The sequence below is a fragment of the Crocodylus siamensis genome, chromosome 3, assembly GCF_052110815.1.
Source record: "Crocodylus siamensis isolate JL-2025a chromosome 3, ASM5211081v1, whole genome shotgun sequence".
Classification (NCBI taxonomy): domain Eukaryota; kingdom Metazoa; phylum Chordata; order Crocodylia; family Crocodylidae; genus Crocodylus; species Crocodylus siamensis.
This window is the reverse complement of record NC_143397.1, coordinates 2,413,928-2,439,069: the sequence shown is the minus strand read 5'-3', so window position 1 is coordinate 2,439,069 and position 25,142 is coordinate 2,413,928. Positions and strand designations below refer to the sequence as shown.

At 56.6% G+C, this 25,142-nt stretch overlaps 1 protein-coding gene across 6 annotated transcripts in view; it reads left to right on the top strand.

Annotated features, from left to right (window-relative positions):
• CNTFR (ciliary neurotrophic factor receptor) overlaps positions 1–25,142 on the top strand; it is a 335,695-nt gene that overhangs the window by 179,450 nt on the left and 131,103 nt on the right. For all 6 annotated transcript variants that reach the window (XM_090037554.1, XM_090037549.1, XM_090037553.1 and 3 more), the window contains one exon: positions 7,631–7,712. In XM_090037554.1, the coding sequence (XP_089893680.1) occupies positions 7,631–7,712 (82 nt within the window). The remainder of the gene's footprint in view (positions 1–7,630; positions 7,713–25,142) is intronic.

Sequence of the window (25,142 nt, the reverse complement as noted above, 5' to 3'; positions counted from 1 at the left end):
AAAGCCCCATGGTGCCCCATTCTCGTCGCCATGGGATGGGCTCCGTGCCAGCCCTTGGTTTATTAGGGCAAATTAATCGGTGTTTGCAGAGTGCAAAATGCTACCAGAAGGGTAGCGAGGTTGTGCGTAAACCCCCCCCGGCTCCCAGAACGAGATCCCCTCGTCTAACGGCAGCAGCAGACGTCGCTGCCCCCCGGTCCCCGGGACCTGGCGCGATGGCTTTGCAATGCAGCCGAGCCTACAGGTCCCCTGCCAGCTCCCAGCTCCTGCCGCTTGCTGGCTGCTCGCATGGGGCTGGCCCCTCCTCCTCGTCTCCAGCTGCTAGGATGCATTAAAAGGAGCTAAAAATACTCCAAGGGCTTCGGTAATGTGGCTTCTCAACAGAGGTGACTGCGGCAGCTACCATGGGAAGGCCATGCCCTGGCCTGTCGGCAAGGAGAGTCGGGCTGGGCCCGGGGGGGGGTGGCACCCTTGGGAGGGGCAGTGCAGGGTGAATTGGAAGGTGAGGATGGGGAGCGAGCAAGTTGGATCTAGCTCATTGGATCAGGGCGCGGGAAGCAAGCAATGTGACCTCCATGTGGGTCACGAAGACTGGCCAACATGAGTTTGGACCTTAAAGTGGCCCATGCAAGGTTGGAAAGGCCCAGACATCTCCATCGATGGCACCAAGGAGAATGGTGACCAGTTGTCCTCATCTCTGTGCGGGGCCAGGACAAGAAGCAAAGGTCTTGAATGGGGTTGGTTGGACGTTTGGAAGAGCTCTGAGGCCAGCTCCATCCAGAGAGGCTGCGACATCTCCATCCTTGGCGGTGTCCCAGGGCAGGTCGGCCAGACCCTTGGCTGGCCTGGGTGAGACAGGGCGTAGAGAAGGAGGGTGGACTAGATGAGACCCCTGGTCTCTGTGGTCCTGCTTGCAGCCATGCATCACCTCTCCTGGTGCCAGCCCAGGCCCTGCCTGCCGGCAGGCTGCAGACCACATGCAATGCTGCCACCACGCAGGCGCAGGGGGCCTGGTTCAGAAGCTAGGAGCAGACGTTGCCTTCGTCCCTGGTCAGGCTGTGCCTGTATTTGTCCTGGAACAGAAATCCCCCCGGCTCGGCACGTACGCTCTCCGGGTCTCTGCACGCGTGAGCAGGGAGCGTCCGTCCGTCCGTGCCGCGGGAGTCTGTCCGTCAGAGGTGGACTCCCCGCCTGTCCAGCTACCTGCCGGCGGTTGCACTTGAGACTCCAGGGCTTGATCTCAGGATGCCGCCGGAGGAGGGGTGCAGCCCCTGGAGCTGCTGCCTGACGCGGGATGCTTCGGGGGCGATGTTTCCAGCACTGGGGGCACACGGCTGAGTCGGTGCCTGGCATGCAGAGCTTTGCAGCCGGCCAGGCCCCTGGCACGTGGGGATCCAGGGCGTTCACCTTCTGTGCCTGCCTATGGCATCAGGGAGCCGCTGCTGGGACGTTTCTCTTGCTGGCAAGGGGGTGGGGGGAGAGGGTCCACGAAGCAGCCCCGGCGAGCAAGTTGCGAGCATCTGCTGCTGCCGCGCAGGTCGCGCGTAGCCCGCTCGCCCTTCCCAGGCTGCTGCGTGGATCCCAGCACTGGGGCCTGCTGTAAGTGGCCGTATCCTGCTGGGAGCTGGGGGGGCCGTCTGGGCTTCTGCGGCCGGCCTGTTTTATATGGAAGGCGTCTGCTCTCCTGGCCAGCGCCTGCTCCCCTTTTATTTAGGTCTAAATGGATGCCATATGGCTAACGAGCCCGTAGCCATGTTCCCGATTAAAAGACAATCCTCTCTGCATGACTGATATGGCACCGTCGATGATGGAGCTATAAACGATCCGGGGGCTGTCGTTTGCAGTCGCTGTCCTGGTTTGGCGCGTGAGGGCTCTTGGTCCGCGGCACAGGGCTGTGGGGGCTGTTGGCTGCTGGCTCTGGGGTGGATCTCCCCGGAGTATCGGGGACTGGTGGGTGCCTCCGTGCTGCATGCCGGAGACTGAGGGTTTGAGAGCCGTCGCTGCAGCCAGAGAGATGGGGACAGCGTAGGCGCGCCCTTCACAGGTGTTTGGCCTCTAAAGCCCCCTGCATGCTTACGAGGTGGAAGAGATGCTGAACAGGGAGCAGGATCCCCCAGTTGTGAGGCAATGGGGGGGCAGTCAGGTGCTGCGGCTCTCTGCTTTGCAGTAGTGAAAAGGCGCTGGAGGCCACGGGGGGAGGCAGGTTCCAGCCAAGAAGCTGCGACACCCCGTTCAGAGCAGGGCAAGACTCATCCGCCAAAGCCACGATGGCCAGTCCTCATCCCCGCTGCTCCCTGGGGAGACGGGGGGTTCCCAAACCTGGGTCACGTCCTGCCCACGTGCCTGTTCCTGGCAAAGTCTCTCTAGAGCCTTTGCTCTCCCCAGCTCCGAGGGGGGTTTCTGTGCGCAGCCCAGGGGGCATCACCCCGGGTCCTGTCATGCACATCACAGCCCCAGGCGATGCAGACATCACTGCCAGGCTGCCTACGTGATGTGCATCCCCTCGCAGGCTCCTGGCTGTGGCAGGGAGCGGCTGCATTTAGGGGGAGTTGCAGTGCTTCCCTTGTGCCCTCCCCTGCCTCGTCCTCGTTGCCTTTTCTGCGGAGCCTGCCGGTGTGACCCCGGGGCCCGGTTCTGCCGGGTGGGTCAGGTCACCCCCTTGGTGCATCAATGCATGAAATGCAGTGCATGAAACCGGCCTCTTTGGTAAAGCGTTTTAGGAGCCAGGAGGCGGTGAGTCCCTGTGCCCAAGGTTTTGCTGGTCCTGGGATGGGGCAGAGGCTTACTTTGATGCCTGGCCCGAGCCAGGAGGGTCGTATGATTGTCCTCCTATTCCTGTAGCACTGTGCACCACGCACGCCCCTTACATCCAGTTGTGCCAAACTTTGGAGCTGGGGCTGGGGGCGTGTGGAGAGAGCTGCCTCCTTGGGGCTGGGGGTGCAAGCCTCCGACACGAGACCAGCAGATGCAGACAGACCAGCAGAGAGGCATCTTGCCCACGCTCCTTCCAGCCTGGGCTTTCTATAGCAGGGATGGGCTGACGATGGCAGGCTTCATCGGCTGGATCTGGGAGTATTTGGAGCTGCCAGGGCCGGTAGCTCCTTGCCTCCCACCCGCAGCTCTGAGCTGTAGCTGCCCTCCGGGTCCCAGCCCGCCTCGATGCACGTGTGAAAGTGAAAGCAGCAGAGGTGGGTGGGGGGATCTTTCTGCCACGTGCGTTGGCTCAATGGCAGCTTGTAAAACGCTCCCTGGCCAGTGTGCAGGTTGCAGCCGAGGAGAGCTGGGAAGAGGGTGGGAGAGGGGCCAGCGCTGCTCTTGGAAGGCTGAATGCAAGCTCTGGGAGCCACGTGGGGTGGGATTTGGGGTACAGGGGGCTTCAGTGCAGTCATCCCTGCCTCAGGGACCCACTCTTCAGAGCCACCCCTTCCGCCCCTGTAGAAACTACAACCCAACTGCGGTCGGCAGAGAGGGCCGGGTGTTGCCTTCTCGGTGGTGTTGCTCAGCAGCAGCGGGACCGGCATCTGCAGGGGTCATCCCATCTACCTCCCTGCAAGTTGGCTGCATGCCCTCTGCACCAGCTGGTGCCCAGGTCTATCTGAGCAGGTGCTGAATCCAACCCCACCTCCCTGGGCAGCTCCTGAGATACCCCAGCAAAGTGCACTTGGGCCCCGAGTCTCCCCTGGGTTGACTTCAGGTCCCCCTCCTCTTTCCGAAGACCCTTTTCCTATATAGCTGCCGGTTCTTCTGTCCCTCCTTACCCTCCAGCCTGCCATCCCTGAACCCAGCCCAGTGCCCTTCATCTTCGCGCCCCGCTCCGGCTGCCCAAGCCTGTCGTCGTCTCTGGCTAGTCTGCGATGAGTACCCAGGGCAGAGAGCAGGCTCAGACCTGGCCAAAAGAGTTAATTGCCTTTCCTTGCTTGCGTGCAGCAGGGTCTTCTGCAAAGTGCTGCCGATGGCAGCTAGGAGGATTGTCAGCCAGCAGCAGGAGGGAGCAGGCCGGCGGAGGGAGGGGGAATGCTTGCAGGGTTGTCGCTGTGTTGTAGTGCCCGGGGGTAAGTTGGTCTCAGCTTACATAAAATCCTAAATAATGAGGCTTGGGAGGGACCTCAGGAGGTGACATCTAATCCATCCCCCTGCTCCAAGCAGGACCAGCCCCAACTACATCATCCCGGCCAAGGTATTGAAAACCCAAGGATGGAGACTGCACCACCTCTCAGTACAAGTCAGTAGTGGAGTCATGAAGAAAACCAGGTGTCCTGGGGTCCCGGCCCAGTTGGTCTCTGGTAACACAGGGCTATTTCTAACAAGATGCCAAGGTTTCTCTCACTCACACCCTTGTCTTACCAGCTGCCAGTGAGGTTTCTATTAAACACTGGATCTGGGCGCTGAGCTCCTAGGTACGACCTGCACCCCCTCTTCCTCAGGGGCGGCTGTCCCGTTGACCCTGTGCATGCCTGTAGCCTCATCCAGAGGCATCTGCTTCTGCGAGGGAGCACTACAGCTGCAGCACCCTTGCCCATCTTGCAAGGACAAGGCTAGGATCCAGAATGACCTGGATTAAGTGGAGAAACAGTCCCAGATCAACCAGATCAGATTCAACAGGGGCATGTTGTATGAAGGGTTTGCGTGATGGATGTGTCTGGGGTGGTTTGGACAGCGCTGATCCTACCTCAGGCAGGCATTGGACTAAATGTAACTTCTGCAGGTCCCTTCCAGCACCACTTCTTTTGAGCTGTATGACATATTTTATGACACAAGCAAAGTGCCACCCTTGGGAAGAAATAACGGCATGCACAAATAGCCTGGGGAATGACTGGCTGGGCTGCAGTGTCGCAGAGAAGGACCTGGGAGCGATAGTCGACCATAAGCTGAATATGAGCCAACCTCCCTTGTTGCAAACGAAGCCAAAAACCAGGCATTATATGAGCAGGAGGTTCATATAATGCAAATCAAGGCAGTGATTCTTCCTCTCTGGTCAGCACTGGGGAGGCCTCACTTGGAGTCCTGTGTCCAGGGTTGGCCACTTTAAGAAGGATGGGGACAGTTTGGAGGGGGTCCAGTGCAGAGTGACAAAATCATGAAGTGTCTTGGAGGAAAGGATGAAAGAGCTGGGTTTATTTAGCTTGGAGAAGACAAGAGTGAAGGGGGATTTGATCACAGTCTTCAAATCCCTAAAGGGTAATGACAGAGGATGGAGACGGGCTATTCTCCGTGGCTGTAGGGGACAGGACTAGGAGCAACAGCCTCAAGCTGCAGCAGAGCAAATTGAGTTTGGAGAGTAGGAGGAACTTTCTGACTCCTGTGAAGCACTGGAATAGGCACTGGGAGAAGTGGTGCCTGTGATAAGAAAACTCAATCCCTGGAGGTTTTCAAGAGCAGGCTGGACAGACCCTTGGCTGGGATGGTTTAGTCAGGGCTGATCCTCTGTTGAGCAGGAGGCTGGGCTAAATGTGACCTCATGAGGTCCCTTCCAGCCCAACTTTCCTGTGATCCAGGTTTGCTTTTCTTGGAGAGAAGGGAGCGATTGAGGTGGGGATGGAGGAAACAACTTACCTGCTTGGGTGTCTAAGGGATATTCCAGTCGCTTAGACCCAGGCCCTCAAAGGCAGCCAGGCTCCTGACTCACCTTGAGGCCACGGGGCTGGGCTGTGCTCCCAGCTGCCCCCGTTACAGCACAGTACCCCAGGGCAGAGTGGCACTTGTGGTGCATGGGTACCCAAAGCTCCTGGGGCAGTGCCCCAGGTGCTGAGAGGTTGGGCACAAGGTTCCCTTTCCTGGGTTTCCCTTTTCATTCCTCTCCACAGAGGGGTCACAGTGGACAAGAAGATGGACAGGAGCCAGCAGCATGCCCTTGTTGCCCAGAAAGCAACCGGCATCCTGGGCTGCATTGGTAGGAGTGATGCTAGCAGATGGAGGGCAGTGATTTTTCCCCTCTATTCAGCACTGGGGAGGCCACATCTGGAGTCCTGTATCTAGTTTTGTGCCCCCTGTGGCCGGCCAGTAGGGGGCGCTCCTGCACTGAGCCACCTACCTCACTGTGCCCGACCACCTTCCAGGCTCTGAGTGCCTCCCTGGGGGCACCTCCCTTCGGCCAGCCCCCTTCCTGGAGCACACCCGCAAGCCTGGGGTAGTGCTGCCACCACCCAGGGTCTGGACTGTTCTTGGCCCTGTGACCCTGAGAAACAGGCCTAGTAGTCCTAGAGGGTATTCGACCCACTGCAAGAACTTGGGGTGCTTCCCTTAATCTGAAGCACAAATAGTGGTCTCCCTTAGTCAGCCGAAACAAGGAGACCCCCAGACATAATCTAGACGCTCTCCCAATAAGTCTCCCATGCTAGGTACATAGGAGAACTTTATTGGTTACAAGGATTAGGTTTGGAATAGGGAACGGGTACAGCAATATCAGAGAAATCCCTTAGAGCAAACAGGGTGGCTGGGTAGCCTTTGATCATGCATCTGAGTTAATGCAAGCCATACATCTAGTTAGATCTCAGGTAGCTTACTCACGAGTGTGATCCAGAGGCTGACAGAGCTTCCCTCTGGAGGCAGGCAGTTCGTAGTGTGTCCATGTATTTCAAGAGAGAGAGATTGAGAGCTGAGTTGCTCTCTGTGTCTTCATCCTAACCCTAACCCCCCCCCCCCCCCCCCCCCCACACACACACACACACACCCGAGGCAATCATTAACTTATATAGACCTTATGACCTCGCTCTGCGGTCCCATAGACTAGCTGAAGTTGGCTACAAGCCAATCAATTGGCAGTGCATTACCGATTGCCAGGTAGATTGGTAGGGGCTCCAGTCACCCCCACAGTCATGACATTGCTTAGAAAGTTTAAGCCCCCACCCAGGTGTATGAGGCCAGTCACATAGGCAAAGCGGCCTCTCGCTTACTTCAATGAGCTGCTTAGCCACTAAAGGGATAGACAGGTGAGGAAGGACAGAGAGGAAAAACAACAAAAACTAATGAAGGCGACCTGGATGAGGCTGGGATGGAAGTCCTCCACACCCCCCACGACAGAAAGTATGTGGACAAGTTGGAGAGAGTCCAGCGGAGAGCAAGGAAAATGGTTGTGGGCTGGGGGACAGGACCGGTGAGGAGAGGCTGAGGGAAACGGGCTGATTGAGTCTGCAGAAGAGACCACCGAGGGGGATTTGATAGCAGCCTTCACCTCCCTGCCGGGGGCTGCAAAGAGGCTGGAGCTGGGCTGGTCTCACTGGGGGCAGACGGCAGGACAAGGAGCAATGGGCTCCAGCTGCAGCAAGGGAAGTTGAGGTTGGATAATAAGGAAATGTTTCTCACAAGGAGGGTGGTGAAGCACTGGAAGAGGTTACCCAGAGAAGCAGGGGAGTCTCCATCCTTGGAGGTTTTTAAGACCTGGCTTAACAAACCCTTGCCTGGGATGATGTGGTTGGGGCTGGTCCTGCTTGGAGCAGGGGTTGGACTAGAAGTGACCTCCTGAGCTCCCCTCCAGCCCTCAACGTCTGTGATTCTGTGCATGTCCAGAGTCTCCCAGAGCAGCCGCGCGGCCTCCCAACCAGCTCCCAGCCAGGGGTTGCACCCATTCATCGCCAGCTCCATGCCGCCCCTGACTGACCCAACCCCCTTGTCCTTGTGTTTGCTTCCGCAGATGGCCAACCCTGTCCCGTCAGCCTGCTGCGTGGTGCTTGCCGCCGTGGTGGTGGTGTATGCTCAGAGGCACAGCCAACAGGGTGAGTCTGCCGCACCCGCCCCCTCAGCCCGCCTTGGCCCAGGATGGGGGCTCTGCGAGTGGTTTATCTATTGCTATCCCTCCCGTGTGCACCCTGCTGTTTTCCATCATCCTATCCCTTACAGAGCCCTCACTATAGGAGCCAGCAGCGATGGAGAGCAGAAACCCCAGGGTAACATCCCTTCCTTCTTTCCCCTCCTCTGGCCTGTGCCTTGGGGCACCACTGGGGCCAGGGGCCAGAAGCCTTCCCCCCTGCAGCGGCGTGGGTGGGTGAGAAGTGCTTGGGATTGTGCCCTCTTGCATATGACTCCTCTTATAGTCCCTGCGCACCGGGAGGGAGTCCATCTCCCCCCTCAGCAAATGCCCGTCCTGCTTCTGCAACTGGCGGTCTGTGCAAGGGGCGGGAGAGGGTATCTCTGTGGGCATCCACCGAACCGTGCTGGGTTGTGCCATGGGGCAGTGCGGGGTGCTCAGGCAGGCCGGGCATGAGGGTGCGTCTCTGCGGCTCGGACATCTCCAGCCCGTGCAGCTGGGAGCCGTGTCCCCTCGGACCGGTGACCCCCCAGCACAGAAAGGAGCTGCAGGTGACAGGGAAAGGCACTGGACTGCTGCAAGCTCCCATGCTGCTGAGGCCACCTCCAATGTGAGGCTGTTTAAGAGAGTAGCAAAAGGGACCCCCTACAAGCCTTGGGGGGGCTACCAGGAACTGTGGGGCGCATCGGGATGTTTGCAAGGGGAGAGGGGTCTGGAAATCTGCCCCTGGGTTGTACATCCAGCCTCCCCCATCCAGGAGTCCCTGATGAGCCAGTGCTGGCCTCAACCTCCTGGGCTCTGCATGGGTGCCCGGACCCCCAGTCTCTTCTGTACAGAGCCCTCCACACACCGCTGCCCTGGCAGACCCTGCCCAGTGCCCCCCCACAGCAAGGGAAGACAGCAAAGGGGTTGGAAAAGTTATTCTGCACTTGGCAGCAATGACCTCCCTTTTTATAGCTCTATTAGTGGATGCACGGCTTTAATAACTTATGAAGCCGAAGGACGTGGATGATGAACTCTGCAGCAGGGAGGCTGCTCAGGCCTCTCTGGGGGGGCTCCTGTAGCCTGGCCAGCCTCTCGCTGCCCCGGGACCTCGTGCAGCTGCCGAGGGTCCCGCAAGGTAGCACTGGGTTAATAATGATAGCATTGGATGGGAAGGGGTGATGCTCGGGAAGGCTTTTCACTTGCTAATGGCCAGCTATAGGGCAGCTCCAGGTGCGCACGCTCCTCAGGTTCTCTCCCTTTGGTCCCAAAGGAGCCAGATCCCTCCGGGGTGTGAACATGCATTGAAATGGGTGGTGGAATATCATCCTACTCGCTTGGCCGGACAGCTTGCTCCCAAACTGTTCTTGCTGTAGCTTTAACATGAATTAAAACATCATGCCCCTTTTTAAATCCACGGTGCATCCACACCTTGAAGACATGGCCCAGTTTTGGTCCCCGCACCTCCAAAAGGATCTTGAAGAAATGGAGATGGTGCAGAGAAGGGTAGCAAGGATGCTGAGTGCTATGGAGGGGTCAGGAGTGGGGCACGTTTCCCTGGGTTTGTATAAGCGGTGCATTGTGTCAGCACCACCCTGGGTCCCCCTGACCCGGGTGACGGAAAGCAGTAGTAGGTTGTTGTCCACACAGACATGCACTTCCTCCCTGCTGAGCAATGCTGAGAGTCAGGAGCGTGGCGTCCTTTCCTGTCCCTGCAGTGGGGGTTGCAGACCCATCGGCTCCCAATCCCCCCAGGTCTGGTCCCTTTTACTTCTGACTCCTCTTCTCAGGCTCTCAGCCTCCCTTCGTTGCTTATCGCAGTCTTCCTGCACCGCCGGTATCAGCTCCCCCTTATTCCCCATCAAGTCTTGGTTCCCATCCCTCCAAACACACACAGGAGTCATCGCCTCCATCCAGGCTCTTTCCTCACTTTCCTGCTTCCCGTGCCCCTGACGCCCAGCTCTTCTCCTCCTGGTGTAAGTCAAGCTGCTTCTTCCTCCACTGCATCCTTTGGGGTTGCTGAGAGCAGAAATGAGACAGGCTCTCTGTTCATGGGCTCTGGAGCAGCAATTGCAAGGAGTTTTGCCAGGTCCCTGTAAAAAGGAGCATGCCCAGGACAGATGCAATCACTGAAAAATTTATACTCCAACCTCTACTGAGCATGCAACCGCTGAGGTTTTGCAAAACCTTAGAACTTGGCCAGATTTGGGCAGCTTCCCCTGGACACCCCCAACAAACCACTCCCCTGGTACCCAAGCCATCCATGGCCCTGTCCGAGGTAAGTCTATCTTCCAAGCACTTGAGTTTCTTAACACAGCACCCAACTTTGACATGGGCAAAACAACGTATCCCCCCAAAATACCCGAACCATTTCTGCTGACACGTTCCACATCCATTCAGGTAGAGACAGACACCTGGCAGGGGACGTTTCAGCCCGCACGGTTGAAGTCAGGCAGCAGTTTATAAGCGAGGGAAAACAGGTTCTTATAATGGCAACCTTAATTAGACGAGGTGCTATCAGCTCCTGTCTGCGAACGTTGACATTGAAAGCAGATAAATAGGGACCTGATTGCTCTCACGTACCTTCTGCTGTGAGTCACCCCACTGATATCAGGGGGCTATTCAAATGGGAATGAGCTAATCCACATGAGCGAGAGCAGCTGGATCCGGACCTCGGTCAATAAATATAAAGGCGCGCATTGAAATGGTCTTTGGTGCTCCGTTGAATGGGTGTCCTTGAAGGCCGAGGCGCGTGTGTTAATCCAGGAGGTGTGTAGGGCTGAGAGAAGCAGGAAGCCTCCTGATGAGGCTGCATATTTTAGACCTAAATAGATTTTAAGCGATGTCTATTTTTAACTGGGGTGAAGCCAAGACATCCATTATTGATGTGGGCAGCCATTTCTGAGGTCAGAGGCTATGGAGGAGGTTGAGACTAAGTGGTTCTGGCCTTATCTGGAGCCCTCAGGTATCCCCGGACCCTTTTCAGTCCTTACTTCTGTCCGGAGTTTGAATCGGGCTGAATTGATCTCACTGCACACTCATCGGCTTCTGGGGATGGGCTAGTTTTGTTAAGAGAGGTTTGTGTCTTATGCGGATGGACTGTTTTGTATGGTCTTCTAGCAGCTGCTGGGAAGATAACAGCCTACTGCTGCGGTCAGCGAGCCGCGCTGCTCCCTTAGGTCAAGCCGTCAGTGTTGTGAAGCTCCCTGCTTCAAGCCCATGTTGGAGGCCGAGGGCATGGCGTCGTATAGCATCGTGCCACCGGTCTCAGTGACTTCCTGTGACCCAGCTGGCACACGCATGTAGGCTGGCCATGCTGTTTGCGTTGTACGGCATGTGCCATGCGAGATGGGGACAACTGGGACAGCCGCCCCCGTGGCAAATCCCAGAGCAATTCTTCCATGGCAAAGTACTCAGCAAGCCCCTGACGGGGCAGGATGTGTCGGGTACCTGGATTCGTACTGGGAATCTCTGGGTTTATCTGGTGACTCATGTGTGGACATTTTCACACGGTGCTAAAACTGCCTGGCACCCTTAAGAGGATCCCAGCGTGCTGCAGCACCCTGGGTACGATGATCCCCTGGACTAGCTGCGTGCTGGAGACAGGGATTTCAGTAGGGCTGCTGCGGTCGTGTCCTGCCTTGTTTCCCCGTGCTGCAGAGGGTAAGACAGTGGTTTGTACTGGTGCAAAGCAGCTTTAGGTCCGGTGTAGGTCCTCGTTGTAGGAGCAGTGGAGCATCCTCTTCCCCGGAGGGTACCGAGCAGAGGCTGGTCAGCGCAGGTCTAGGATGGAGTAGGAGCAACCCAGTGCAGGGGACAGGAGCAGGTGACACTCACCCCCCTCTCCCCCGCCATCCCTCTCCTGCTGCAAGGGGGCTGGCAGTGTGGCTCGGCCCATCAGCCTGGGGGGGCTCCGTTTCTCCGTTAGCTCTGTAGGACTTGAGCTTTATCATTACCTGCCCCCGTGCGCACAGCCACGTCTCTCCCTCGAGCCCAGGGCTGACGCTGGCGCGGGCCGCAGCAGGGAGGCACAGCCGGCGTCACGAGGGCTCGTGGACGGCTAATCCAGTCGAGTCGCTTATCCCATTGCTCCGTGCCGCTAATCCAATCGCTCGGCTAATCCGTTCCCCCCGCGCCGCGAGTCCACCCGCCGCTGGCTGCTGCTCCGGTCCGCGGCTGCCGGCTCTGGGCTCTGGGAGGGGGGTTAAGGCAGGTGCATGAACTTGGTTGGATTCATGCACCGAATACAAGCCCTGGGAGCCCACACCCCACTGGGGCAGCACCGGGGCCTTGTGGGTGGCATAAGACCTGGGCACGGTGCCTCAGACGAGCGCTGCGTCCAGCCTAGCAGAGCAATGCAGAGCCTGGTCCAGGGGCTGGAAGACCAAGTTGCAGAGCGTGCTCCAGGGGCCAAGCCGCAGCGTGCTTGGGCTGGAAGGAGCTTCGAGGGGAAAGTCAGCTGTGCCCACACTACCCCTACCCAGCGTTTATCCAGCCTCCTCTTGGAAACCTCCAGGGACAGGGAAGGGGTCGGTCCAGTCTGAACGTATCCAGGCTCCCCTTGGGCCAGGGCAGGCTGTGGTACAGATGCCGCCCTGCCAGCTTTGCGGCCGCCGGGGGTGGACCATGCAGTCACGACACTGGGAAGAGCCCAGGGTGGGTGGAGGGCTGCTGGGACAGGAGGGCCGAGATGCGGGCATGGGGAGGGTGGGGGACCGTGGGGCAAGTTCCTCCAGGCTGTGCCTCAGGTTGCAAAAGCACCAGATTTGGGAGCCTGGCCGGAGGAAGGGGATGCTGCTCGGTCGGTCTTCCCCTGGGAACAAAGGGGACGGGCTTTAACCAGCTGGAAGGGAGCTCCCTGCACCCCACCAACCGGCGTCACAAAATGGGTTTATTTCTGCCTTGTTTGTCCCAGCTTTCACCCGCCAGGGGAAGGGGGGTCACTCGGCCGAGCGGTGGTGGTACGCATTGGTGGCTCTTGCACACTTGACTGCACAAGGTCCCATCTAGTCCTGCCCCTGGCTCCAGGCAGACTCAGCCCTGACTAAATCAGGGATCTGGGCAACCTGCTCTTGAACATGTCTGCAGATGGAGATACCACGACTTCTCTGGGTAGCCTGGTCCAGTGCTTGACCACCCCCGAAGGCAGACCTTTCTCCTAATCTTCAATCAAACTTCCCTCGCTGCATCTTGAGTTGCTCCTAGTCCTGTCCCCTGCGGCCACAGAGAAAAGCCCATCTCCATCCTCTCTGTCATCGCCTTTCAGGGCTTTGAAGACTGGGATCAAATCCCCCCTCGATCCTCTCTTCTCCTGACTAAACACCCCAGCTCTTTCAGCCTTTCCTCATCAGTTTTGCTTCTCGAGGCCCCACTCATTTGTGTTGCTCGGCACTGGACTTTTTCCAAACCTCCTTCTTGAAGGGCAGGGCCCAGCACTGGACACAGGACTCCCGGGGAGGCCTCTCCGGGGCTGGATACAGAGGGAGAATTACTGCCCTCGGTTTGCAAGTGACCTCCTGCTCATACAGCCCTGGAGGCTCTTGGGTTTTTTGCAAGAAGCTGGGCACACTGTTGGCTCATATTTGGTCTGCTGTCACCCCCAGGCCCTTCTCTACAGTGCTGCAGCCCAGCCAGTCAAGCCCCAGGCTGTGTTTGTGCATGCCATTTGTCCATGCCAAGTGCAAGACGTGGTACTCATCCTTGTTGAACTTCATCTGATTGATCTTGGCCCATTGCTCCAGTCTCTCCAGGTCAATCTGGATCCTAGCCTTGCCCTCCAGAGTGTCTGCAACTCCACCCAGCTTGGAGTCATCCCCAGATTTGCTGAGCATGCACTCAGTCCCATCTTCCAAATCTTTAATGAAGATATTGAACAATACTGGGCTCAGGACGGACCCTGGGGAGCTCCACTTGATACCTCCTCCCAGCTAGACATCATTCCAGCCCCTCCAGCTTTGTTTCCATGCCAGGCCATGAGCTGTCCTGCTTCGAGACGTGAGCTGGCCTCTCACTACCAGGGCCAAGCAGAAATTGTTCCCTGTGGCGAGGTGATCCAGAAGGACCCACCGCAGGGTCTCCTGCCCTTTCTTCTGGAGGGCTTGATACTGGCCACTGCCTGAGGCATGATATTGGATCGGCTGTACCGTGGGTCTGATAGTGCCCAGGCTGCCTTAGACCCGTCTCACCAGAGACGTAGCTCGTGACCTCGGTAGTCAGAGCTTCTGAGGCTTCCTACATCCATCTTCATCATCTCTGGACTGAGCGTGTCTGACTCCTTTTCCTTTCAGACCTGGCTGGGGCACGGGGCAGAGATGCTAGAAGAAAGTCCTATGGGGCAGGTGCTACACAGCCCAAGCGGTGCCTATCCTGGAGGTGAGAACAAAGCCAGCCGGACACCTACCCCATCTCCTTTGCAGGTCTTTGGAGGGAAAGGTGGCTAATGAATTGTGATCAGGGGGTCTGGGCATTGCCATCTCTTCTGGACGCTTGCCCCACTTGGGAAAGGTGCCTTTGCGCCATGCCAGAGGATGCAGGGGACGGTGCAATTTCTACTACCACAGAAGCATCCACTGAGATGGAAGACAAGCCCCTTCTCGGAAAAGCTCACCATCTAAATGGGCAAGACAGACAAAGGGCAGGATGGAGAATGGATCCACGGAGATGTCAAGTGACTTGCCAGAGGCCAGACAGCAGCTCAGTGGCAGAGCCAGGACTAACCCTGAGTCCTGGCCTGGTGTCATAGCTGTTCAGCAGGGATTCTGTCTTTGGCTTTCCTCCTGAGGGCTGTATCTCCCCCTGCACTGGGGGTCGCACCCCGGCCAACCCCTGCTCCAGCCTTGCTTGGACCATGTCAGCCAAGTGATGCTGGCTATGAGTGGGGTCCCTGCCTAGGAACCTCATGGGAAAAAGAAAAGCCGAGTCCACGGCAGGGCCTCTGCATCCTTTATGGGCCAATCCTGAACTGCAGCAACACCAGGACCCCAGTCCCAGCATCGGTAGCAACTGTCCCTACCCCCAAAAAGTCCTGACCCCAAGCAGCTCTGGAGCGGTGATATTTGCTGCGGCCAGTCTGGGTTCAGACAGGGGGGTGACAGGCGGCAACGGAAAGCCCAGAGACAGAGCACATGTAATGCCCAATTCAATTTAGAAAGAAAAAAGCAGATCTATGGATGCCGGTGACCTTGGCCGGCTCCCTCTCCCCGTCATTCAACCCTTCCCTCATTGCACACGCGTCTCTCCGCCCCAGATTGAGATTTCTCGGTTCGAAAGGAGTAATTCTGCCTTATTGATTCCCCCACCTTGTGGAATTAACTCACGTTTAAACAATAATTATGTTTTCACCCCGGAGAGGAGACAAAGAGATAAACGTCTCTAGAAGCGAACGAGCTTCTGGTGCCACATGCCGGGGTTAATTTATCGACGCGTGCAGCAGCCGCTATCTCTTTGCTTACTAACCAGCAATAAGCAATTAGCTCCCGTCATTCCTCAACCGGGGGAAGAGAGGTTTTATTTTATCCCTCTACCTCCAGTCCCGGCGCTAATCTTTTGCAATCAGTTCTGCTGCCGAGTCTCACGGGAGCGCTGCTTTTCATGCACCGTGTTTGTGATGCCGACCGCATCCCAGCCGAGACCGAGTCCTGGCCCGGCAGGGCACCGGGCAAACTGACTTCCCAAGGAGCAGCCAGCGATGGTCCACGTTCCTCCCCAACCAGATGCTCCCAGATGTGTTTCTAGCATTGCTCATTAGCCAACTGGGCTCCAAGGGGGTCTGCCCACTCCGGTTTTAATCACCCAGGCTGAGTCCTGGGGGCTGCAGCGAAACCAGGCCGAACTAATCACTGTGGTCAGCTTATTTGCTGGGGCTGGCCTTTATTTTCCACCCCGGAAGCTACAGTGAGTCTTACAAGTCCTCCATCGATTGAGAAGCATTTGCATGGGGCAGCTGCGGGTGCGGCAGCTGCATGATCCACACCGCCTGGGTCTTGCCCTCAGACTGAATGAGTCGAGGAGTCGTGATATGCAGGTGCTTTTCCAGGGAGGGATCTGCCCTGGGGAAAAAGCAGGACATTGGAGGTCACAGAGGCAAAGAGAAGTGGGGCTGGAAGAGATCTCCACATCTAGTCCGGCCCTTGCCCGAGGCAGGATCAGCCCTGTGCAGGGCTCCTCTCTCAGCCTTCATTTCCCCAAACTCTTTCTGGTGGCACTAACACGTCCTTATCTCTGCTGGAAACATCCCTCTGATACAACCCGACCCACCCAACCCTTCCCTTCCCCAGTTGTTCCCGGTTGCTGGAAGGGAATTCTGCACTTCTTCCCTTTTTGTTGCACATCTCCATGGCCATGGCCTTGCATCCGTGCTATCACATTGCATCCCCTTTCCTGTCCCCCCGTCCTCCAGGCCACCCAGTTCTTCCTGCGTGATTTCTCAGTCCTCTGTACTGGCAATTTTGTGTCATCACCAGATTTCATCATTGTGCTTCCACCTTTTTGTGCTTAAATCCTCCATGAAACAGGATTAGTCCCAAAACTCATCTGTAAGGAGCTCCCCTGCTAACCTCCCTCTAGCCTGACGTGTCCCCTTTTCATGCAGCTTGCTGTCACAAAATCACAGACAAGGAGGGTGGAAGGGAGCTCAGGAGGTCACGTCTAGTCCACCCCCTGCTCCAAGCAGGACCAGCCCCAACTCCATCATCCCAGCCAAAGCTTTGTTGAGCCAGGTCTTAAAAACCTCCAAAGATGGAGAGTCCACCACCTCCCTGGGGAGCCTGCTCCAGTGCTTCACCACCCTCCTAGAGAGAAGGTTTTTCTGAATATCCAACCTCAGCTTCCCTTGCTGCAGCTTGAGCCCATTGCTCCTTGTCCTGCCGTCTGCCCCCACTGAGACCAGCCCAGCTCCATCCTCTGTGCAGCCCCCCGGCAGGGAGGTGACGGCTGCTGTTCAATGCCCCTCGGTCTTCTCTTCTGCAGACTCAATCAGCCCATTTCCTCTGCCTCTCCTCACAAGTCGCATGCCCCCGCCATCTCTTGTTCTGTATCCATGCCGTGCCCCCATCTTCTCCAGCTTCACTAATCATTTCCCACTTGGCACTAAACCAAATGCTTTGCTGAAGGCCAGAGAGATGAGATCTACTGCACTTCTTTGTCTGGAGAATCAGTGATCTTATCAACGACTGCTATCACATCGGTCTGACATGCCGAGCCTTGGTAAACCCCTGTTGCACTGGATCTGCTGTCCCATTTCTCTCTGTGCCTCTCGTTATTCCTTCCCTCAAAACCCGCCCCGCTCCCTGCCGCACCCTCCTGAGGCCAGGCTAATGGACCTGTCACTGCCCCGAGCCCTGTTCCCCCTGCTTACACATAGATAATTCATTTGTCGTTCTGCATTCATGAGCTGCCACTCGTGATGTAATAGATTTATCACAGATGCTTGCTCTCCAGCTGCCGAGTCTCCTTGCCGCGGCATTCTGGGATGGAGATTTTGCAGCTCCCCCCGACTTGCATGGGGTCATTTCCTTTCCCGGCCCCTTATTCCTATTCACAGTCTTGTCTATGGTCAACGCCATCCTCCTCAAAAGAGAGGTGAAGTATTCACAGAATCACAGACAAGGAGGGTGGAAGGGAGCTCAGGGGTCACATCCAGTCCAGCCCCCGCTCCAAGCAGGACCAGCCCCAGCTACATCATCCCAGCCAAGGCTTTGTCTACCTGGGGCTTCAAAACCTCCAAGGATGGAGATTGCACCGCCTCTCTGGGTAACCCATTCCAGTGCTTCACCATCCTTCTCATGAGAAAGATTTCCCTAATATCTAACCTCAACTTTCCTTGCTGCAATTTGAGCCCATTGCTCCTTGTCCTGCCATCTGCCCCCACTGAGAACAGCCCAGCTCCAGCCTCTTTGCAGCCCCCCGGCAGGGAGTTGAAGGCTGCTGTTCAATCCCCCTCGATCTTCTCTTCTGCAGACTCAATCAGCCCATTTCCCCCAGCCTCTCCTCACCAGTCCCGTCCCCCAGCCCCCAACCATTTTCGTTGCCCTCAGCTGGACTCTCTCCAACGTGCCCACATCCTGTCTGTAGTGCGGGCCCACAGCTGGACACAGGACTCCAGATGTGGCCTCCCAGTGCTGAATAGAGGGGAAAGGCGATCAGGACTCATAGCAGAGATGACGTCTTTTATTAGACCAACAAGATTTTTGAAAAACAAGTGTCTTTAATCGCAAACTTTCAGGCACAAACACGCTTCATAGGGCATTGGAGAAAAGACTGTAAAGGTTCTTCTGGATAGAAATGAAAGTTCATATTTCATATTATTTCACTGAGGAGTCAGTGGATGGAAAACTCCTCCAGGCAGTCAGTTCAACACCTCTACCAATGCACCCAGGATCACAGAATCACAGAAGTCGGGTCGGGGGGGACCTTGTAGATCTGCAAGTCCGACCCCCCGCCTGGGCAGGAGAAAAACTGGGCTCAAATGATCCCAGCCAGGTAGGCATCAGGCCTCCTCTTAAAGCCCCCCAGGGCAGCAGCCAGCACCACTTCCCTTGGAAGCTGGTTCCAGCTCCTAGCCGCCCTGACCGTGAAGTCGTTCTTGCGGACGTCTGATCTAAACCTCCTCTCCAACAACCTGTGGCCGTTATTCCTTGTTATGCTGGGGGGTGCTCGGGGAAACAGTGTCTCCCCCAAACCCCGCTGGTCCCTGCTAGTGAGTTTATAGACAGTCACCAGGTCCCCCCTCAGCCTTCTCTCGTGAAGGCCGAACAGGATCAGGTCCCGTCGCCTCTCCTCATAAGGCCTGCCCTGCTGACCCCTGATCATACGAGTGGCCTCCGCTGGACTCTTTCCATATCGTCCACGTCCCTCTTGAAGTGTGGCGCCCAGAACTGGACGCAGTACTCCAGCTGCGGCCTGACCAGTGCCGCACAGAGGGGGAGGATCACCTCCCTGGCCCTGCTCGAGATGCACCTGTGGATGCAGGACAAGGTGCGGTTAGCCCTGCCAACCGTGACCTCGCGTTGTCAGCCCATGTTCATCTCGGAGTCAGTAATGACTCCCAGATCCCTTTCTGCCTCCATGCTCTGAAGAAGGGAGTTTCCCATCTTACAAGTGTGCTGCTGGTTACTACTGCTCATGTGCAGCACCCTGCACTTGTCAGTATTGAAACACATCCTGTTTTCACTAGCCCACCCCTGTAACCTACCCAGGTCTTGCTGCAGTCTTTCCCTCCCTACTAGCGTGCTCACCTCACCCCAAATGTTGGTATCATCAGTGAATTTAAACAGGTTGCTTTTCACCCCATCGTCCAAATTGCTGAAAAAGAGATTGAACAGCGCGGGCCCAAAGATGCCAGTAGCCTCCTTGGCACCAAGGGCGCACTGCCGACTCCTGTCCATCTTCTTGCCCCCTGTCCCCCCAGGTCGTTTTCTGCAGTGCTGCTGCCCAGCCCGTCACCCCCAGCCTGCCCCGGTGCATGGGATCGCTCCCTCCTCAGTGCAGGGCTTCGCACTGGTCCTTGTTGAAGCTGGTGAGATTTCTTTTGGCCCGATCCTCCAATGTGTTGAGGTCTCTCTGTATCCTAGCGCTGCTCTCCAGCATATCTACTGCTCCCCCCAGCCTGGTGTCATCTACAGACTTGCCGAGGGTGACCTGCAACCCATCTTCCGGGTCCTTGATGAAGATATTGAACAAAGCCGGCCCCAGGACCGAGCCCTCTAATGAGGCATTCCTCTAGGGTTGGGGCCGTGGCAGGATTATCTTTAATCTCCCCTTCTTCCTCCCTGCATAGAGGCCCCATATCTCCTTTCCCTGGTCTGTCTCATATTTATTTGCAATGAAAAGCTCTTCATCTCTTTGTTTTAATTGCCTCTGCGAGATGGAGGTCAGCGTGACTTCTGGCAGTGCTTGCTCTCCCCCTACACCCAGGCGCTGGCTTTGCCGGCCGGCCCCTTTTCTCCGTTCCACATAGGCTCTGCTTCTTCCTCGTGTCTTTCTGGACGTCACTGTGTCTCCAGGTGGGTCTGAGCCCCTTCCTTGCATGCTTTCTCCCTTTGCTTCAGGTATAAATTCCTCATAGCTTTAGCAGCTCCCGTTGGAGACTTTCCAACCGCCTCCACCCCGGCCCCCAAGTCTCTCAGTCCGGGTTCATCAAGGCTTGTCCTTTGGGGACAGACCATGCTGCTATTCCAGTGGCCAGTCACGGTGCCTCTGGGCTTTCTGTAACAGGTTGCTAACATACTCTGGAGACCCCATGTAGAAAGTCACGTCCGCCACTGCAGAGGACGGCAAAAACCCCCAGACCGGACCAGTCTGACCGGGGGAAAAATCCCTTCCTGCCCCCAATGCAGCACCGGTCTGAGCCTGAGCGAAGGGGCAAGCCCCTCCAGCCAGGACCCTGCGGGGTCGGTGCCGTCACCCCGCATGGAGCACGCTGTGGGCAGAGCAAGGCCTGGGGGGTGTCTGAGTCCCTGCTAGGTGCTCTTTGCAGGGCCAGGGCACGGACCTGGGGCACATGGCTCCTCCTGCACCAGGCTCAGCAGACAAGGTTATGTTAACTGACCCATTTAGGGGAGATGGGGGCGAAGTGACTCCTGCATCCGCCCGCACGGCTGCCCCAGTTGCCACCGTGGCTTTATTTAAAGCAACTGCCGAGTACCTGCCTTGGCACAAACACCATGTGTATTTTAAGGGCAGGAAGAAGCCTGCAGGCCTGTTACCAGTCTGAGGCTGAATAATAGACTCCTCTTTGCTCTCTCTCCTCTCCTTCCTCCCGTCCCTCAGAGACCACACGCTGAGCCATGGAAAACAGGGGTGCCAAGCATGCGGTGGGGGCACCTCAGGCATTGCCCCCTGGTTGCTGAACAATGGCAAGCTGGGAACAGGGATAACAGCACCCTTTCTTGCACCTGTGTGCACCATCATTGAAGCATTGCCCAGCTCTTGCTCTGTGTTTTGTTTAGGAAAAACTTCAGGAAAAACGTTAGAAACATCTTCGCTGTCAGGGTGTCCAGACTGGAATAAGCTCCCCGCAGAGGTGGTGCAATTGTGGCAGAAAGCCACCTTGGTTTCTCCCCAAATTCTCTGCCCTGTGACAACGTGATTAGAGGGGCCAGCACGGAGGAGTCACACCTCAGCCGGTCTCTTTAGGGACCCTGAGCTGGCTGCAGTCCTGAGGGGGGGGAAACCTGCTCCCTCTGCCTACGGGACCGGTACCTGGGTGAGGGGCATCTACCTGGTGGGCTGGGATCTGCCCAGTAACAGCTGATGTATTTCAAATTGGTTGGCTGATAGCCAACCAGGGCTGACCTCCACTGGACCAGGTGAATGAGGTCACGGGGGCTATACAAGTTAGGATGGGCAGGAGGCTGGCTCTTGGGCCATGAGGTGAAGCAGCAGCCATGTGGGGGACACAGAGAAGCCTGACCATCTGAAACTAGCTCTCTCTCACCCCAAAATTCATAAGCAAGGAACTGCCCGCCTGCAGAGGGGAAACTGGAGAACTCTGGAAGATGCGTGTGAGTAAGCTACTCGATCGGATTAGATATCTAGCTGGCAGTAACACAGATGCGTGATCAAAAGGCTACCACAGCCACACTGTTTGCTCTTTAGGATTTCTAGGATATTGCTCAATCTTGTACCCTATTTTCACCCTACCCCTGTAATCAATAAAGTCCTCCTTTGTGACCGGTGTGGGAGACTTATTGAGGGGTGGGTCTAAATTATGCCTGAGAGGCCCCTTAGGTCTGCAGACTAAGGGAGACTTTGCTTTTTGCCCCCTGACTTGGGGAAGTGCCCAAAGTGCCTGTACCGGGTCGAGTACCCGTCGGACTATTAGACCTGTGTTTCCCCGAGGACACAGGGCCGAGACAGTCCCTTCTAGGGGTGGTGGCAGTGACGTTACCCCCAGGCTAGCAAGTGTGCTTCGGGAGGGGGGTCGGCCAGACATAATGCGCCCTAGGGAGGCATTCGGAGCCTGGCAGGTGGTCGGGCGCAGGGAGGTGGGCGGCTCAATGCAGGAGCGCCCCCTACTGGCCCGCCACAGCAATCACCTACCCTGGACATCTTCCAGAGGAGACCGAACGGTCACCTCACTAGGGTCACTTGACCCCAGTTGTCTTTCCTGCTTGGTGCAGGGGGCTGGACCCGATGATCTTCCAAGGTCCCTTCTGGCCCCTAATGATCTATGAATCTATGGAAGACGCGTAAGCCCCATGGAATGGACACGTGTGGTGGATAGCAATCCCACAGCCCCTTGGGTGGAGCATGTGTACCAGCACATGTGCTAGGATGTCTTCTTCCTTCTTGTGCCCCTCACTTCTTGAATGAGGAATGGCATCCAATGTAGCTAGCAGAGCACCCTGCTCATTTTCCTGGTACAACCTCATTAGGAGTCTCTGGGCGCATCTACACGTGCGCATTTACTGCGCAGTAAACAAAATTACTGCGCAGTATGGGTGCCTGTCTAGATGTGCACATCTACTGCACAGTAAATATGGTGATTTATGCCAACGTGAGCATATATTTGATATCTGCATCATACAGGTATCAAATTTACGCCCGATTAGTTACTGTACCATAACACAAGTGTAGATGCCTAACACTGTGTGTGTGGACTGACTGGGACTAACTTCAGTCCCAAGTCAGTTCACACGCAGCATTAATGCACTTTAATGCCTGCATGTGTAGACACCAGCCTATTCCTGCTTACTGTGCAGTAATTTACTGCATAGTAAATTTAAGCCGGCATAAATGCATGTGTAGACATGCCCCCTGTGTTCCCTCCTCTTTCTAGGCCTTTATCCACATTGCTGTGCTCTTCACTTACCTATGGGCTTTTGTCTCGCTCCCCTCTACACCTAGCTGAGCCCCCTCCTCACTAGTGCTGTTGCTGCCAGGGGGCTCCTACTGCACCACGGTTCGACGTGAGTATTAGCAGATCGGCTCCACTGCCCACCATCCAGGCATACACATCCAGTCTTCCTTAAATGAGTATATCCTTTGTGCAGACGTAGATGAATCGCTAGTCCAATCAGAAGTGAACACGCAATTAGTTACCTTCCCTAATGATGCATTGCCTAACCAATCCAAATGCTAATTATGTGCCAAGCCTGTTCTCCTAATTAGGTGATATCTAGTCCTTAAATTATCCTTGCATCCTGAATCATGGTGCATCATCATTCAAATGTCTTTGGCACGGCTCTGCTGTCCTGCCCAGAGCTAAGATCCCAGGCAGACAGCGCTTAGCACTGCTCCAAGCCTCCTTCGCTCTTCCCAGCCATGTGTCAGGCCTCCGTGCTTGGGTGTAGCAGTAGTCGTGGTGGCAGCTCACCCTCACTCACCAACGTCACCATCTCCGCCAGAGGCTTTCCTTTTACGCCTGCCCAACAAAGCCAGCCATTAGGTGTGCAAACATGTGCACATGGATGTTCTTCCCCCCTGCATTAAGGGGGCCCCAACTCTGCCCCATGGACCTTCCTGAAACACCACCCTGGGGCAAGAAGCCGTGCCCTTGTCTGCAGAGCTGCATGCTGACTTGCAGGAGGCATTGTCTCCTGCCTCGGCCCTTGGCTGGGAGGACTAACGAGAACATCACCCCTGGTCCCTTCCCCTGGAGCTCTGGTCACTTGGGAGCCCCCCATGGATGAGCGAGGTGGGGGAGTGAGCACAGCCCTGGCTGGGGCTCAGAAACCTTTCTGCAATGTCTCGGGCAGGCAGCTGCCTTCCCGAGACACCACAAGCTGCATCCTCCACGCCCTGCGAAAGGGAGTCACTGGCTATCCACTGCCTGCCTTTTGCTCCTGGTAACAGCAGCCTTGGTCTTCCCTGTCTTCGGGAAGTGCTGTCCTTCGAGGTGGAAGATGCAGGTTGCATTTCTCTCAGGCCAAGGCAGCTGCAGTCACTGGCACCTCTCGGTCGAGTGCTGTTATGCAGCAGTGGGTGACGGCAGCAGCATCACCTCCCCTCCGGGTCGCAGGATTGTGAGCACAGCGGCCATCGGTTAGGGGCTGGGGGGCATGACTGGTGAGGAGAGGCTGGGGGAACTGGGCTGATTGAGTCTGCAGAAGAGAAGACCGAGGGGGATTGAACAGCAGCCTTCACCTCCCTGCAGGGGGGCTGCAAAGAGGCTGGAGCTGGGCTGGTCTCAGTGGGGGCAGATGGCAGGACGAGGAGCAATGGGCTCAGGCTGCAGCAAGGGGAGTTGAGGTTGGATATTAGGAAAAACTTTCTGGCCAGGAGGGTGGTGAAGCACTGGAACAGGTTACCCAGAGAGGCGGCGCAGTCTCCATCCTTGAAGGTTAAGACCCATGTAGACAAAGCCTTGGCTGGGATGGTGTAGTTGGGGCTGGTCCTGCTTTGAGCAGGAGGTTGGATGCAGTGGGGGGCCCAAAACTGGACACAGGACTCCAGATGTGGCCTCCCTGGTGCTGAATAGAGGGGAGCAATCGCTTCCCTCCATTGCAACCCTCCTACCAATGCAACCCTCCTACTCCCGTGAGCTTTGGTTGAGCTTCCCAACCTCTCAGAGAAGTCCACTCTTCTCTGAACTTCCTGCTCCGCGTGTGGACGCGAGCGCCAGCAGCCACCTCCCAGTCGCCGTCCCTGCGGCGCCGCATGCAGAAGCTCTGCCCCTCTCCTGCCGTCGTTTCCGAGCCGCAGCCAGTCCTGCACTGAGGGACACGACGAGCATCTGTCATTTCCTGTCCTCTCCCCGGGGCCGGACGTGACCAGCCGAGCGTCGTGCTTCAGAGGCAAGGACGCCGGGACGTGCCTCGCACTCGGGGCAGACGACGGCTGCGGTCGCGAAGGCTGGGTCCGGCCTGTCTCGGCTTCTGTTTCCCACATATTGCCGCCTTGCTCCTGCTTGATACGGGGGGATATCCCTAGCCGTAGCTGTCCTCATTGCAACATACTCACCTTCGGGCGCCGGCAACTTTGAACCCCACATCCTTATCGCAGCCGCTGCTTCCCGTGTCCTGCCCGCGTGACCCTCCTCCTTTGTTCCCCTCCGAGCGAGCGAGCAAAAGGCTGCCTCGGAGCATGTCGCCGTCTCAATAAACCTGGTTTCGCAGACGATCCCAATCTCTCCGCACAATGCTCGTCCTTATCGCTATTTAGCACTCCAGCCGCCGTCGTGCCGTCAGCCGGCTTTGCGAACCACACGTCATCTATAATAATAATAATAATAATTACTATTATTATTATTATTTTCCTAGAGATAGTTGATAATGATGTTGAATAGCATCAAGCTCTGGATGGATCCCTGTGAAAAAAACCCTCTTCGAAGGGAGAGTGCCTGTTAACACTTGCATTATTACTTCTCCCAGTGATAACTCTGGTTGTTCTCCTTATCACGCCGGTTGAAATATGAGACTTCTTCCGAATGAGAGCCTTTGTCCCTCTTTGCAGCTGGCTGCTTTGTGTTTGCAAA